The 17,330-nt window shown below is 38.1% G+C and overlaps 1 protein-coding gene and 2 long non-coding RNA genes across 4 annotated transcripts; 2 read left to right on the top strand and 1 right to left on the bottom strand.

Moving 5' to 3' along the window:
- The first annotated feature begins 1,285 nt into the window (after positions 1–1,285).
- LOC104102479 (potassium transporter 6-like) lies at positions 1,286–11,938 on the top strand. The gene is made up of 8 exons (XM_009610195.4): positions 1,286–1,617; positions 1,697–2,186; positions 2,276–2,329; positions 8,750–9,010; positions 9,104–9,156; positions 10,136–10,259; positions 10,347–10,601; positions 10,735–11,938. The coding sequence occupies exons 1-8, from the start codon at positions 1,579–1,581 to the stop codon at positions 11,796–11,798; spliced, it is 2,340 nt and encodes a 779-aa protein (XP_009608490.1). The 5' UTR covers positions 1,286–1,578; the 3' UTR covers positions 11,799–11,938.
- LOC138908947 (uncharacterized) lies at positions 3,552–7,176 on the top strand. The gene is made up of 3 exons (XR_011415386.1): positions 3,552–5,152; positions 5,231–5,929; positions 6,004–7,176. It is a non-coding gene; the product is annotated as an uncharacterized lncRNA (long non-coding RNA).
- A 731-nt stretch (positions 11,939–12,669) lies between the features above and the next one.
- LOC104102481 (uncharacterized) lies at positions 12,670–14,148 on the bottom strand. Of its 2 annotated transcripts, XR_011415385.1 has the most exons (4): positions 13,975–14,148; positions 13,378–13,647; positions 13,215–13,291; positions 12,670–13,118 (listed from the first exon to the last, which is right to left on the bottom strand). It is a non-coding gene; the product is annotated as an uncharacterized lncRNA (long non-coding RNA). The 2 variants fall into 2 exon arrangements; XR_687709.4 differs by lacking the exon at positions 13,215–13,291.
- Positions 14,149–17,330: the final 3,182 nt, after the last annotated feature.

Here is a 17,330-nt window from a genome sequence, read left to right as displayed (position 1 = left end):
GATCGAATTAATTCACTTGTCTAGAAATCACGTATAAATTCGACTGTGTCGTTTTACGGGTAAACAAATGGAGGGAGTATTTCTTAAGTGGCCTGTAAAGTCTACTGTGGACAAATAATGAACGGAGTATTCAAAAATCAACTGAAGAATCCCATTTAATTGATTGTATATAATGCTTTCTGTTCAATCTCAATATTTTGAATGGTTCCTCGGAATATAATTTAATAAATTTTTATTAATATTTATAGTGGTTTGTATTTTTCGTTATTTTAATATGAACAATTTATAGCTTGTAGTGCTTATCAAAATTTATAAATATCCACGTTCTAATATATAAAAATAAATCAACCTAACATAAATTAGCTCAACTGGCTTTCAATAAACAAATGTGTTCAACAAATTTGTCTTTCTTACTTAGAGGATATCCAATAAGCACCTGCGTAAGATCTCAGCCAAAACTTCTTCCGAGAACCATCGTTTTCATAACCCCAAAAAAGTCAACTAAGCTGAACGGCAGAAAAAAGGACTTCACTGCAATAAATAGAAAAATTCAAAGAATCTGCAAAATATACTATAAATATAAATTTCTGTCTGATATAAGCGCAAACGTAGACATGTTGTCCCTATGCCGCAACCGTTACTAAAGTCTACAAAAAACAAAAAATTGAAAACAGAAGGGCTAAAAACATTACTATAAAAGATTCTTAAATCATTAGAAAAGATAATTACATGTAACAATCAATAATAAGTGCAATAGATTATCTATGAACAAGTAACAAGTTAAATACTTAAATTATACCGATTGTGTAATAATATTATAATAGATACTTTATTTCATTGTTTAGTTACCCTATTTGACTTGCTATAGATAGTTATTATATGTTGTTGTAAGTTATTTAATTTAGAATTTAAGTTTTATATATATATATATATATATATATATATATATATATATATATATATATATATATATATATATATATATTATCTTGAGTAGCGGGTTGAGTGATAATTATTAAAGATAACTAACCTATATTACAGACTAAAATATATAAATATAATACAAAAATATTTATATTATTTGTTTATATAACTTAAATTCTTTTGAAATAACTTCACGCTGTCAATACAAATCATTTCGTTAACCTAACAACAAAACTACGAAAAGCAAAAGAAAAAAATTAATGAAAAATAAAAATAAAAACTCCCATAAGAAAACTGACACACAAGGAACTCTCCAGTCTCCACACACAAATTATATACAACTATATCTCACGTTCTTGTTTTCTTCCTTTCTTTCATAGTAAAGTAATAAAAGTACTTATAATTGTGTTGTCTCCCTGTCATGTGAAAAGACTCTCTGCTGTTATTCTTCTACTCCCATGTTTCTATCTGTATTCTCTGGGTTAACACATTTGAAATATATATCTCTTTGGCTTTTCCGGTTTGTGCAATTCTCTAAACTGTCGTGTATATATTGTACCAAAGTGCACTACTACTATACGGACGTTAAGGTAAATGGTTTTCAGTTGAAATTGTAAAAATATTGCTATGAAAACGGTTTCTTAAGGACGCGCCATGGATCTTGAAACAGGGTTTCATCAGAATCGTGTAAAGGTGAGTCTTCTGTACAATTGTACATGTTAATGTTCAGTTCTGTTGTGATTTCCTGACAAAAAAGATGTTGATTTTGCAGAAAGAATCTTGGAGGACAATCTTGACATTGGCATATCAAAGTTTGGGAGTTGTTTATGGGGATTTGAGTACCTCCCCACTCTATGTATATACAAGTACTTTTGCTGAAGACATTCAACACACAGAGACTAATGACGAAGTCTATGGTGTTTTATCATTTATATTTTGGACATTGACTTTGATTCCTTTGTTAAAATATGTGTTCATTGTGCTCAAAGCTGATGATAACGGTGAAGGAGGTACATTTGCTCTTTATTCACTACTCTGTAGACATGCCAAAGTGAATTTATTGCCAAGTTCTCAGTTAGCAGATGAAGAATTATCAACCTACAAGAAGGATATTAGTACTAGTCCTTTGCAAACTACTTTTGGGGCAAAACTTAAATCAACTCTTGAGGGGTATAGAGTATTACAGAGATTTCTACTTGTATTATCTCTAATTGGAGCTTGTATGGTAATAGGGGATGGCATTCTTACACCTGCTATTTCTGGTATGCCACTGCTTTCTGGTTGGTTGAAACCTCAATTTGGTATTAGTTTCTGAAATATTGAATTCATTCTTTTGGTGACTTCCTTGCAGTTTTCTCCGCGATTTCTGGTGCGGAACTTTCTTTGGGAACGGATCATCACTTGTGTAAGATTCTTAACCTTGGTCTATGTGATCATTTTTGCTATTTGCAGTTTTTTATCTGCTGAAGAAAAGTTGACAATAATGACTGTGTTTTTCTGATCAGCTAACATATTCAATAGTTTGCCAATAGAGTTGTCATGGGGAAACTTGACAGACCTTTTATCATTCAATCTGTCACATTATATTTTGTAATAATAGTTCTGTTGATTACCATACAACTTTAAGTCAAATATTAGAAAGTAATAGTGGTACTACTTTTCTTTTTCTTTGGATTCAAGAGCGGAAAGCAGAATGCCTAAGTTAGAACATTGCACTCACACAGCCATGCTCATTGTTCTACATTAAGTTTCCATGCATAGACTTTGTTGGTTGAATGCTATGTTACAAAAAGCTCTAAGAGAGAAGCAATTTTGTCTTTACGATGGATGGAGAAGTGGCATTCGATTGATGTTCTGTAAATGAGGCTGCAGTCGAAGCGAATTGGAGAAAATTTATCCACACTTTTTCTTCTTTTGGTGGTTAGTAAGTCAATTTTGTATTAATTATACCAAAGGTTAAGGAAGGGCTATTATATGTTGACTGATCTTAAATGAGATCCATCAACCATAAAGAAGTGCCTTGTGGCTGAGAAACTAAAATTAAAAGTGTAGTCCTCAAATGGGTTGCTGGGGAGCTGTGTTATTGTACTGATAATAAGACTGGACTTTTGGACAAAATATTGACTCATTGCTAGCAGATGTTTAATCCCTCTAGAATCTCAGAGTTTGAACAATAGTGCAGGTTTACTTTGCTATAGTCTATTGATTGCATTCATAAATCTTGACTGTCCTTTGGACTCGCGGAATTTCATCATGTTAGATACATCTGTTTACTCGAAAAACGGATAGAGTTAGAATTTGTATGTAGTTCTAAGGATATGTGGTATACCTTAATACAAATATGAAGGATAAATAGAAATATCAAATATGGATTGCAAAGAATGCAAATTAAACAAGGTTGTAAAGAAGATGATTTTTATGACTAAACAAGTTGAATCAATTTATGAAGCTTAAAAGAATAACTCTTTAGTATAGGAGAATATGATGCTTGAATTATAATGTAAGCCAAAAAAATTGGTCCTTACAGAAATAATAACCATCCTCTTTATAGTAGAGGGATCTTACTTTAAATATAATTAAAAATACATAGTGAGAGACCCATGATAAATCAGTTTTTCCATAATTCCTGCCAGGATTCTCTCCTCTAGTGGGATTGCAACGGCTCTTGTCTATGAGCTCGATATTGACTCGAGTTTTTGGTCTTGACTCGAGCTCTCGATTTTGACTTGAGCTCGATTCTGACTCGGATCCTTGAATTGATTCGGGGTCAGTGTTGGTCGGTCTCTGAATCATAAGCTCGATAACTTTACTTTGCATCATAGTTCGACTTGGATTCGAGCTTGATAATGATATCGAGCTCGACATTGATCGGTCCCTCGGGCTCGAAGCTTGTTTGTACTATCTTCGGAACCCATCTCGAAATCTTACTTCGATCCATTATGTTTTGACCTCGATCAATCGTACGAAGGCCGAAATCTATTTCGACCGTATACAGATAGTCCCCTCGTTTCTTGGGAAGGATGTGGTGAGAAACGATATGATTTTTCAACGGCTCGATCGGATTACATTGGGCTCGATCATGACGCACGTGATAGTTGTCCCGTCGATTTAGTCTTTCAAGGCATTTAATGCATGTCAGACGGTGGTCGGCCACCGCTGATACTGAACCGCCATTGCTTTAATCTATAAATAGCCCTTCCTTTTTATCATTTACCACTTTTACATCTTCAATCTTCCAAATTTCCCAAGTTCTTTTTCGTAATCTCTGAGTTTATTTGCAAATCTGTGATTCCTCTTTGCAAAATTCTTCTTCTAAACCACCAAATCTTTGTCACCTTCTTTAAATCCAAAATGGTGAAGACATCAAAAAACGTCCCCCAAAAAGAAAAAGCTTCTTCTTCCCAATCCGCCGCCGACAAAACACCGGTGGATCCACGGCCTGAGGAGTGTGTTCTGGCGGCGTGTTCTTACCTCCGATTTCAAACTCGATAAAGGTTCGCTGGTTCCTAGCCGATGTGAGCCCGTATCTAGATATATTTCTTCGATAACCCGGGAGCACATCGAGCGGATAAAAAAAGATTGTAACTGGGAGAACAAAGAAGTGGTAATGTCGTCTCCCGAAGAGGATATTACTACTCACGTGAGAGGGTTTTTAAGCGTGTATACTTACCCTTTCACGTTAGGTCCCCTCGACCCTGTTATCATAGATTTTTATCGTAAATACCTAATAACCCTAAGCCAGATACATCTTTCCTTTTGGCGGATCGTTATTTGGATCCGATATTTTGTGAGTAAAATCGAGGGATACCTTTCACCCTCGATCATCTTGTCTGATTATACCGTCCTCGCCTTTTTCGAGGAGGGTTAATAAAACTCCAACGTCGAGCTACCAAGGCTCAGTTCTCGAGTATAGACGAGGATAAGGATCGAGGCTGGATGGGCAGGTTCGTTCGAATAAGGACTTCGGACCTGATTCCTATCGAAAAGATGCCTTTTCCCGAGGAGTGGAACATGAAGCGTAAGTGTAATTCTGTTGTTATCTCCTACTATTTTGTCCTTTCATTTCCTTTCTCACCAATATTCCCCTTTTGTGATGCAGCTGTTCCCTGGATGCCCGGCGTAGTACCCGATCTCAAGAACTGGGTACGTGATCTGGTTTCGACCTCCTCATACGCCGAGCGCTCATGGCGCGACTTGTCAAAGGGCTGATGGGAGGCCAAAAATCACGGTAAGCATCTTTCTCGTATCTTTTGGTAATTCAAATAAGATGCTTTTCACACATTTTAATAAATATTTCCGTATGTAGGTGTAGGCAAAGATGCGGTTTTGAGGCCCTCATCCGTCGAGGAAGAGGCTTCGGCCTCTGTCCCAAAGTCGGTGAAAGATAATAAGAGGAAAAGAGCCCCCGTCCTCGAAAGATAATAAGAGGAAAAGAGCCCCCGTCCTCGAAGATCAAAAACCGAAGAAGAGGATGGCTCGTAAGCCGAACAAGAATATCATTCCTTTGACCGTAGAATCAGTTTTGCATCTGAGGGATGAAGAAGAAAAAGAGAACGATGGGTCTGCGCTGGCGGCCCGAACGAAGAAGACCACCGACGTTCCACAGGCAGCTGGATCGATGGTGGTTCATAAGGCTCCGCCTCGAACTGAGGATATATTAGAGAAAGATTCGGGCAGAGTCCCCGAGTTGTTGGAGATCGAAGATGCTTCCCATCGAAGCCAACGGATGGGGGATATGTATGAAGGGGCTCTTCCCGAATCTTTTCGAACCGAAGAGAATGCCCCAGGTGATTCACTTGGGGCAGTAGCAATCGAAGACTCGCCCACCTTCCCTGCTTTTTCCTCAAGGGCGATTCGGGAAGCCCAAGCTTTGGGGGCCCTCGAATTAGATAGGCCTCATGATGGAGAGGATCCTTTTCGTGACCTGTTTATCGGTGTTGAGGACACTACCGGTACAAGTGACGCATCGGATCTTTTTCACGGAGTGCAGCAGGCTTTGAATTAGGTAAGCCTTAAATTATATGGTGTTTCCTTTAAGTTTGCTTTTCTTTTCTAACTTCGTTTCTTCTTTCTTTGCAGGCCGCGACAGTTCATCGAGAATCATGTTCTCGGTCCCAAACCGAGCTGCGTCGATACGAGGCCGAGCTTCAACGGGTTACGGAGGAGAGGAACTCCCTAAAACTCCTCTTAGGCCAAAGGGGAGAGGAAATAAAAGACCTCCGAGCTGAGTTGGCCAAGGCTCACCAAGATCAGATCGATATGTCCGAGCAGGTAATAATACTTTTAAAAGCTTATGGGCTCGATACCGGAACGATGGCTAATTTTTCGGTCTCACAGCTGTAACAGAAAATTGAGATGATCGGAAAACTCCGTGAATAAGTCGATGTGATAAAAGCGGAGTCTTTGAAGTGGAAAGAAGGAATGGATCGCTTTGTTGCAGAGAAAGAAACTGCTCGAGCCCAATTGTCATCGGCCGAAAACCAACTTCAAAAAATGAAGGAGAAACGCTTGGTCCAAGCAAGAAGAATAGTGGAGCTCGAGGCTCGGTTGGCCTCTAAATTTGCCAAGGCCGAATCTGACACCGAAAAGGCAAAGGTCGATGCGGATGCACTCGTGGCCGTCTATCGGGCAGATGCTGAAGCTGCCCAGGTCCAAGCAAGAGAGGCCGCCGATACTCGAGCACATTGGGTCGCTGAACTTGCTAAGTGCCAATCTCGGAGGGAGACCCTCGAGGAGATCCATGCTCGAGGTTTCGACCTCGCTGAAGAGATTAAAAGGGCCAAAGAACTCGAAGCCGATGCTGAAGACTTGGTTTTCGATGACGATGATGATGATAATGATGATGATGATGGGAGTAAGAGCGGGTTCGAAAATGGGGGGAGCGCGATAGAGAAGAGACCGCTCCTAGGGATAACCAGGAAGCTTAGTCCTTAATTTTTATGTTGTAATCAATCATGTAAACAATCTTGTATATATAAAAATATCCCTTTTTGCCGATTTGCTTCTGTTCTGTTTCCTGTCTTGTGAAGATTTTATTCACGCCTTATGAATATTTTCACAAGGATTTAGGTAACTTGATCAAATTTGGACTTCGTAGCCTTTATAACCGAGTGAGCGCTTACTCAAACTTGAAATAAGGTAGCTCATAGGCTTAGTAGTCGAGTTGAGTGATTGTTTGAACATAGGCTTACTCAAACTTGAAGTGATGTAGCCCTTAGGCTTATTAGTTGAGTGATTGATTCGAACTCGAAATAATATAGCCCGTAGGCGTAATGATCGAGTGAGCGCTTGCTTGATCTCGAAATAAAAATAGCCCATAAGCTTAGTAGTCGAGTGAATGATTCAAACTCGAAGTAATGTAGCCCGTAGGCGTAATGGTCGAGTGAGTGCTTGCTCGAACTCGAAATAAATGTTGCCCGTAGGCTTAGTAGTTGAGTGAATGATTTGAACTCGAAGTAATGTAGCCCGTAGGCGTAATGGTCGAGTGAGTTCTTACTCGAACTCGAAATAAAAGTAGCCCGTAGGCTTAGTAGTCGAGTGAATGATTCGAACTCGAAGTAATGTAGCCCGTAGGCGTAATGGTCGAGTGAGTGCTTGCTCGAACACAAAATAAAAGTAGCCCGTAGGCTTAGTAGTCGAGTGAATGATTCGAACTCGAAGTAATGTAGCCCGTAGGCATAATGGTCGTATCAAATAACCACTGTTATCCTTAGCCCTACTGTGGGCGCCAAACTGTTTACCCGAAAAACGGATAGAGTTGTATTTGTATGTAGTTCTAAGGATATGTGGTATAGCTTAATACAAATCGTAAGGATAAATAGAAATATCAAATCTGGATTACAAAGAATGCAAAGTAAACAAGGTTGTAAAGAAGATGATTTTTAGGACTAAACAAGTTGAATCAATTTATGAAGCTTAAAAGAATAACTCTTTGGTATAGGAGAATATGATGCTTGAATTACAATGTAAGCCAAAAAACTTGGTCCTTACAGAAATAATAACCATCCCCTTTATAGTAGAGGGATCTTACTTTAGATATAATTAAAAATACATAGTGGGAGGCCCATGATAAATCAGTTTTTCCATAAATCCTGCCAGGATTCTCTCCTCTAGTGGGATTGCAACGACTCTTGTCTATGAGCTCGATATTGACTCGAGTTTTCGGTCTTGACTCGAGCTCTCGATCTTGACTTGAGCTCGATTCTGACTCGGATCCTTGAATTGATTCGGGGTCAGTGTTGGTCGGTCTCTGAATCATAAGCTCGATAACTTTACTTTGCATCATAGTTCGACTTGGATTCGAGCTTGATAATGATATCGAGCTCGACATTGATCGGTCCCTCGGGCTCGAAGCTTGTTTGTACCATCTTCGGAACCCACCTCGAAGTCTTACTTCAATCCATTATGTTTTGACCTCGATCAATCGTACGAAGGCCGAAATCTATTTCGACCGTATACAACATCTCTGAAGAATATAAAGGGAATCATAAAGGAATAAATCTGTGCTTGCAAGCACTTTGTTTATCGTTGTGGTAGTTATGGTTGATATGGGATGATCTCCTTGATGAGAGTTATGTTAATTGTGAGATGGAATAGATCATCAAGTTAATAACGAATTAGCGTGATATATCATGTAGAGTTCCAAGATTCTAAGAAATTTTAGAGAATGTGGTCATTCTTTTCTCCTTTTGTTCTTTCTTCTTTCTTTCATTGCTAGTTGATTGTATTTCCTATCACATACAGGATTTAGAATAAAATGTAACTCTTAATACCTATGCCCAAAATGACATGCTATCCGATCTCCTGAAATATGAAAATTTTGCAGATATAGAAGTTCCAGTTGCATGTATCGTACTGATAGCCTTGTTTGCCCTTCAGCATTATGGCACCCACAGGGTTGGCTTTTTGTTTGCACCTGTTGTCGTCACTTGGCTTCTGTGTATCAGTGCTATTGGTATATATAATATAATACACTGGAATCCGACAGTGTATCGAGCATTGTCTCCATTTTACGTGTACAAGTTCCTGAAGAAAACTCGAAAAGATGGCTGGATGTCCCTGGGAGGAATCCTTCTTTGCATAACAGGCAAGTATATAGCTGTGTCTTCCCAAAAGAAAATAGATATCTACCACTTCTCTCAGTATCGTGATCACCAAATACGACATTTCATTCTTTCAGGTTCAGAAGCAATGTTTGCTGATCTTGGGCACTTCTCACAGTTGTCAATAAAGGTATGTGTTCATCCATCCTGATAGGCTTCCTGTATATCCTTAAGACTTTATGTATCTTGTCAACTCTCACATATGATGATCTTCAGAGAAGAAAAATTTTTCATTTACTAAATAGGGGTTTCAAATCCACAATTCGTTATCTGGATGAAGAGTATAAGGGAGTGAGAGGCAGCAAAATATACATCAGAGTAACTGATAGATCAGTACTGTTAAAAGACAAAAGGCATGAATCATTAAATAGGATGAGTTTCCTATATGATTTTAATTCCCGTGTTTAATACAATCTCTTTTCCTAATTGAAAGCGTGGAAGAGATTTCTCTTCAGGAAGAAAACATTTCTGATTGGTCTCCAATGCAACCTCATACATGTAAGTCTTTGACAAGTCAATCTTGCCTGATTGTTGGGGCTTAATCTTGATATCTTATTCAAATGTCTAAAGTAGTTACAGCAATCAAATGATCAGGAACTGTTATAATCAATCAAATGGTTAGCAGCGATCTCAGGCGATTACTTTATTGGAAAGCACGTAGTACCCCCACAAAAGAGAAGCTTTGAGCAGCCTTTGTTCTCAATCGCTGAATTTATCTATTTAATTTCCTTAAGGATTAATGCTAGTTCTGCTGAAATGTTTACAACTACTTCCCATATTATCAGTTGACAATTGTTTGTTTATTGTCTTGGGATAATCTTGCTTTGATTTTTTCCCCAATAATTATAGATGTACATAATCACTTGTATCACCAGATATGTGTTTAGAATCTGATGAGAATATCGATAAGGGAAAAATATCGAACTAGAGACATGAATGAATGCAGTTTGAAGATAGATTTTTGAAATACTGTATTCTGAATGTTCTCCTCTTTGTTGTTGAAAAAGAGAACGCCAAAACCTAGTCCCTTGCTTAAATTGTGCTGACTCATACACTTCGTATCACCGTGAGACTGTACCATTGTATATGAGACCAGTTCCATTTTGCAGATGGCTTTTACCTTCATGGTTTATCCATCATTGGTTCTTGCATATATGGGGCAAGCTGCTTATCTATCACGGCATCATGTTATGGAGAATGACTATCAGATTGGTTTCTATGTTTCTGTACCACGTACGTATCTTAAGGAGTTGATTTTACTAGGACAAGATAATGTAGGCAAATTCTGCTGATAATTGACATCTCCGACTATTGTTTCAGAGAAACTAAGATGGCCTGTTCTGGTGATTGCTGTGCTGGCTGCAATAGTGGCAAGCCAAGCTGCTATAACAGGAACCTTTTCAATTATTAAGCAGTGCTCCGCATTGGGATGCTTCCCAAGAGTCAAAATAATGCATACATCGTCAAAAATACACGGCCAAATCTACATCCCAGAGATTAACTGGACCTTAATGATATTATGCTTGGCTGTTACTGTTGGTTTTAGAGACACCAAAAGGCTGGGCAATGCTGCAGGTATGGATTCTATCATACTCAAAAAACACAGGACGAATTTAGGCATACTCAAAAAGTTAAGGAAGAATTTTGTTATAAGGATGGTTGAACTTCATTACTGTCTCTGATCCCTAACTTTCCTTGTTTGCATCAGGTTTGGCAGTCATAACTGTCATGTTAGTCTCCACTTGCTTGATGTCATTGGTAATTGTTTTGTGTTGGCACCAAAATGTCCTCCTTGCAATTTGCTTTGGGATCTTCTTTGGGACAATTGAGGCTTTATATTTCTCTGCTTCGTTGATGAAATTTTTTGAAGGAGCATGGGTGCCTATTGCCATTTCTTTCATTTTCATGATGGTGATGTGCATTTGGCACTATGGCTCACTGAAAAAGTACGAATTTGATGTTCAAAATAAGGTCTCTATTGACTGGCTACTCAGTGCAGGTCCCACCCTAGGCATTGTAAGGATCCGTGGCATTGGCCTGATATACACTGAGCTGGTTTCCGGAATCCCAGCAATCTTCTCACACTTTGTTACTAATTTTCCAGCTTTTCACCAGGTGCTAGTTTTCATTTGTGTCAAATCTGTCCCAGTTCCTCGTGTTAGACATGAGGAACGGTTCCTTGTCGGACACATTGGCCCAAGAGATCACCACATCTATAGATGCATCGTTAGGTATGGTTATCGTGATGCTCACAAGGATGATCTCCAGTTTGAGAATGATCTTGTATGTAGCATAGCCGAGTTTATAAGAACAGGAAAAACAGGTTTGAATGGTAATGCTGCTGAAGATTTATCCAAGGATTTGGAGGACATGACTGTTCTTGGAACCCCTTCGACTCATATATCTGGAGTTCAACTTCGTGAGGACAATGAAGTGAGTTCTGAATCAGTTGGATCATCGAAACTTAGAGAAATGCACACTACACTAATAACCAAGCCTAAGAAAAGAGTGAGTTTTTTCATACCAGAAACTCCAAAAATTGATGGAGGTGCAAGAGAGGAGTTGCGTGAACTGATGGAAGCTAGGGAATCAGGCATAGCTTACATATTGGGGCATTCCTACGTCCGAACCAAACATGGATCTAGCTTATTTAAGAAAATGGTTATAAATTTTGGATATGACATTTTGACAAAGATCAGTAGGCCACCAGCCTATGCATTGACTGTACCTCATGCTTCTACTTTAGAAGTAGGAATGGTCTATCATGTATGATCTTGGGTGTATAAGAGAAACTAGTAATAATACCTGTACATGTGTGTTGTTTTTGTAAGAATACAAGAAACGCGTTAACCTTTATCATGTTTGAGAATGTAAAATATAAACCATAAATATAATCCTACCTTGTTGACTGATGCTATTTTGCAAAGGTAAGACTAGGATAAGTTTTTTGAATTATATGACGAGTTATGTACATGTAACAGTGATATCTCTAGCATTAAATATGGCCTTATTTACGAATTACGAGTGGATCTAGCACACTAGAGAGCCTTGTACAATGCCCCTAAGGTTGAGCCGGAGCAGACTACACATTAGTAGTTGGGTTTATGCCGTGACAAAGTACGATGGTAGGATGTTGAGTCTAGGGGTGGGCGTCGGTCGGTTCGGTCGGTTATTATGAAAGTACGGTTCGGTTTATCGGTTTTTGGTTTTGTAATATTAATAACCAAATCAAATCAAAGTATTTACGGTTTGGTGCGGTTTTTTCAAGGTTCGGTACGGTTATTTCCGGTTTAGTTTCTCGGTTATTAACGGTTCAAGATTTTTATATCCGATGTAGACTACGGATCTTTAATTGTAGCAAATTCTTTCACTGTTTCTAGTTGGCAGTCCGGCACTCTCGAAACACCAGTTATATCTTGGATTTACTTTCCGTGTAAACTTCCGGTTCTGATAGTTTGTTTGCATACTTTACAAGAGAAGGAAGAGAGTGAAAATACCAATTCATTAGCTTGCTTACTGCTACTGGTACCAAAACAACTACTGCTAGTAAAAGATAATTAAGTCAAAACTAGCTTAGTAGCTTTCCGCAAGTAGAAAAGCATGTGCATTTGCATATCCATTCCAGCAAATGCAACTTCCCAACTCAAAGAAACCAAATTCATCAAATAACAAAAACTGAAACTCGCAGTTCAGCAAACACAGTTCAGAAAATTCAAACAAGAAGATAAGCAAACACACTTCAGCAAACAAAGTTTAGCTAAAACTCGCAGCTACCAAAGTCCAAAACAAGTCTAGAAATACCATCACCAAACAACAAAACAATGGCAAACTAGTCACAAGCCACAAGCCACAAGCCACAAAGTAAGTCTAGAAAAGGATACTTAAAGTCTTAAATACGAATCGCTGGATGAGGCATGAGACACTTCTTAATATGCTTCACTAAGCCAAAAGTGCCATAATACTTCGGACGATAATTATAAACTCGACCACAATGAAGGTACTTTGCTTTGCGGGCTTCTTCATTTACTTCAACTAGCTCAAAATGTTCCCAAATAGGCGATCTAGCTTTAGGACCACGAGCCATAGTTGAACCTACAAAAAAAAAAAAAAAAGATCACAAGTTAATAAAATATTTTTAATTTTAAATAACAAAAGGATATCTTAAAACAAGCAAATCTTTAAATTTACCACTTGTTCAAACTATGCATCAACAATGCTAGTATCTCTTTCAACAATGCAAGTTTCTCTTTCGCTCTTTGCCATGTCTAAATATACTTTGATAAAGTGTGTCATTTAAACTTACAAAGTAAACTAATTTTCACTAAAACACTCATAAAACACAAAATCTTACCAAGTTCAATTTGCTCAAGAGACTCCAAATCTTCTTCAACATTAATAGGAGTACCCTCACATCTAAACCAATCTTGAATACAAACAAGACTTTGCACCAACCGATGAGTCAATGAACTCCTAAATGAATCAAGAATGCGGCCACCGGTGCTAAATTCACATTCCGATGCAACACTTGAAATTGAAATGTATAATACATCACGAGCTAGCCATCACGATGCAACACTTGAAATGCGGCTACCTCACTTACTCTACTTTCAACTTCTGCCATCTATAGAAAATCAAATGAAAATAGAATTAAAAATGCAAACTTAGTAAACAATTTTAAGTCAAAATGTTCTAGCTGTGCCCTGTTTGTGCCACATAGGGACTTATATGTATCAACGTAGAAAAGATAAAAAAATACACGCAAAGTTAAGGTCGGAATTCCTATAACAAATATTTTTTTAATAAGGTAAAATAATTTAATTGATGATGGGGAGGGAACTCAACTCCTGTATAAAAGTGGTACACCAAAAGATACAAGATCTACACCAAAATCGAATGAGCGGCGAGGGAAAACTGAAAAGGAACTCAGAAGAAGGAGATAACCACTAACCTGAGGAAGAATGATGAGCGACGAGCTGAGGAAGAAGGCGTCACAGGCTCACAACAGTCAGGCGTCGGTACTCAGCAGCATTGCAGCAGTCGCATAGAGGAGAAACCCTAATTTCTAATTTCTAAGGAAGGGAATTAGGGTTAGGGAAGACTGGAAAGTGGGAAGTAACGTAAGTCTTAGTCTTTAGGCTAATATGCTTAGGTACATATGGGTTTGGGTAAATTGGGTGGGCTTCAGATGGGTATTGGGCTTCAGATGGGTAACGTAAGTTTTGGACTCTCAAGAACCCATATGTTCAAACCTATTTTTCTCAACTCATACCCAAAATTTTGATTTTTCGATTTAACCGAAAACCGAAATACTAAAATCGTAAATCGCACCGAATACCGAAATTTAATAATTTTAAAATCGCAAACCCACCGAATAACCGATTAAACCGAAATCGAAAAACCGAAATTCACGGTTCGGGCGGTATTATGCCTACCCCTAGTTGAGTCTTTAAGGGGGATGAGTGTAATATCACTGGTAGTTGAACTTGAAAGTGGGTTTGTTGTGAAACTTGCTTTAGGCAAATCCCACATCTAAATAGGAGGGGAAAAATAGGCGTCATATAAAAGGTATCAGGAATTCAATTGTAGAAACACCAAGTTTAAGGTAAAAACCCGTGAGACCCTAAGGATTAATCTAGAACAGACACCAATCAATTCAAATTTGAAAGTATTATTATATATAAGGGTAAAATTAGTATATCCTAAGTCTACTAATCCAAAAGCTTAGGTAAACTTTCGTTATACTAGTACAAAACAACCCTCCAGAGAGTTTTGTCAAAAAAGAAAAAAAGAAAAGTAACACATGGTTTTAAATGTATTGGTTCCTCAACACGTGTATGTCGAGTCATTTTCACGATCCAAAATCTCACTTTACGTCGTGATAACGTCTAACTATACTTGCTAAGCAAGCCAACTCACAATCAACAGAATAAAGTCCAATTTCTTTTAATTAACAGAGTTATATCATAATAAAAGCAGGAACAACCTCAAAGCAGTAAAATATCTTATACAAATATAACATGGTCTAAACACGACCAAAATAGTACAACTCCCAAAAACTATGTGACACAAGTATACGAGCAACTACTGAATAAGTACAAGTTTGAATACACAATCACAACTGTCTGTGAGAAAGAAAATAGATAGGAGATAAACAATGACAGTGACTCCATGTGCTGAAGATCAAAACAGTATAGCAGCTCACCACAAAGTCTCCAATAACACACTTGACGAGCGCAAAATCGGTGTATAAAATTTAAACTCGCTAGTCAAAGATAGTATAGTATTAAATCGTCTTCACATGGATTGGTTTAAATAATGTCCAAATAAATCTTCAGCTTAACACTATTCAGGAAAATAAACCTTTGATTTGAGTTATTACCGAACTAAGAATAAAAACAAAGATTATCGGCTGTGAGAAAATAATGGAAATTTAGTGACTAAGTAGCAACGATTGAATATCAAGGTGAGAAATAAGGGATGTGACAAGATATATGATCAACTATTATTCTGGATAACTCCGTGCTCAGTTCACTCTTAATTTCTATTGACTCTTTCGATTTCAATAGATGATTAGGCTATCTTAAGGATTCAAATTCTTCTTTTGAATGAATGAGAGTTCTGTTAAACAACCTAATGACAAGTTCTAAGAACATATGCAAATATACATTGAATGAATGATCTTACGAAGAACGTCTCTCGACTATTCTTCCAAATTGGGTCAATTGATAACTCTACAAGCTCTTTCGATTACCTATGAGAGGCGTAAAATCAACCCAAACTAGATAACACAATGCGAATTACAACAACACTTCTCTTTCGATTAAAGTAAAACCATAATTAACCTTGCAATTCAATTAACAACTCATTCAACTAATTCAGGCAACTAACAAAAAGCAAACCCAAAACAAAAGTCAAATCACAATATACGTCAATAACCCTAAGAAAGATTACTCCATAGTGGAGAAGTTGTTCATTACAAGAGTATTAGAAGAACAAGAAGACATTATAATTCCCGAAATCAAACAAACTTCTGTATTGAATGAATTGGATGAAGTCTTTAGAGTCTTTGTTGTTTCCTTGCCCTTTTCTCTCCAAAAGTTGCTCCAAAATCCGAGATCCGTTATTTTGGGACGAGCTGGGCTTCATATAGGTCAAAAGATTATCCCCAAAATTATAAAATTAGACCTGAGTCGAATTCTCGGAGACGGACGTGCGCGGTCGCGCACCTGGGGGTATGACCGCGCTCATGGCCACGTCAACTAGGGAATGGAGACCCTATGTTGGAAAAGAGACTAGAGAATGGAGACCCTATGTCTGAAATAAAATCAACTAGGGAGTGGAGACCGTATGTTAAAAAAGAAGACTAGGGAGTGGAGACCCTATATCTAAAATAAAATCAACTAGAGAGTGGAGACCCTTGGAAAAGCAAATTAGGGGGTGGAGACCCTATGTTGGAAAAAAAAACTAGGGAGTAGAGACCCTATATCTAAAATAAAATTAACTTGGGAGTGGAGACCCTATGTTGGAAAAGAAGTCTAGGGAGTGGAGACCTTATGTCTAAAATAAAATAAACTTGGGAGTGGAGACCCTATGTTGAAAAAGAAGACTAGGGAGTGGAGACCCTATGTCTAAAATAACATCAACTAGGGAGTGGATACCCTATGTTAGAAAAGAAGACAAGGGAGTGGAGACCCTATGTCTAAAATAAAATCAACTAGGGAGTGGAGACCCTATGTTGGAAAAGAGACAAAGGAGTGGAGACCCTATGTCTGAAGTAACATCGACTTGGGTGTAGAGATTCTATGTTGGAAAAAAAGACTAGGGAGTTGAGACCCTATGTCTAAAATAAAATAAACTAGGGAGTGGAGACCCTATGTTGGAAAAGAGACTAGGGAGTGGAGACACTATGTCTAAAATAACATCAACTAGATAGTGGAGACCCTATGTAGGAAAAGCAAACTAAGGAGTGGAGAGCCTATGTCTAAAATACAATCAACTAGGGAGTGGAGACCCTATGATGGAAAAGAGATTAGGGAGTGGAGACCCTATATTTGAAATAATGTCAACTAGGAGTGGAGACCCTATGTTGGAAATGAAGACTAGGGAGTGGAGACCCTATGTCTGAAGTAAAATCAACTAGGGAGTGGAGTCCCTATGTCTAAAATAACATCAACTAGGGAGTGGAGACCCTATGTTGGAAAAGAAGACATGGGAGTGGAGACCCTATGTTTGAAAAGAAGACAAGGGAGTGGAGACCCTATGTTGTAAAAGCAAACTAGGGATTAGAGACCCTATGTCTAAAAT

Source organism: Nicotiana tomentosiformis, chromosome 4, assembly GCF_000390325.3.
Source record: "Nicotiana tomentosiformis chromosome 4, ASM39032v3, whole genome shotgun sequence".
Classification (NCBI taxonomy): domain Eukaryota; kingdom Viridiplantae; phylum Streptophyta; class Magnoliopsida; order Solanales; family Solanaceae; genus Nicotiana; species Nicotiana tomentosiformis.
This window is presented reverse-complemented; position numbering and strand designations above follow the sequence as displayed.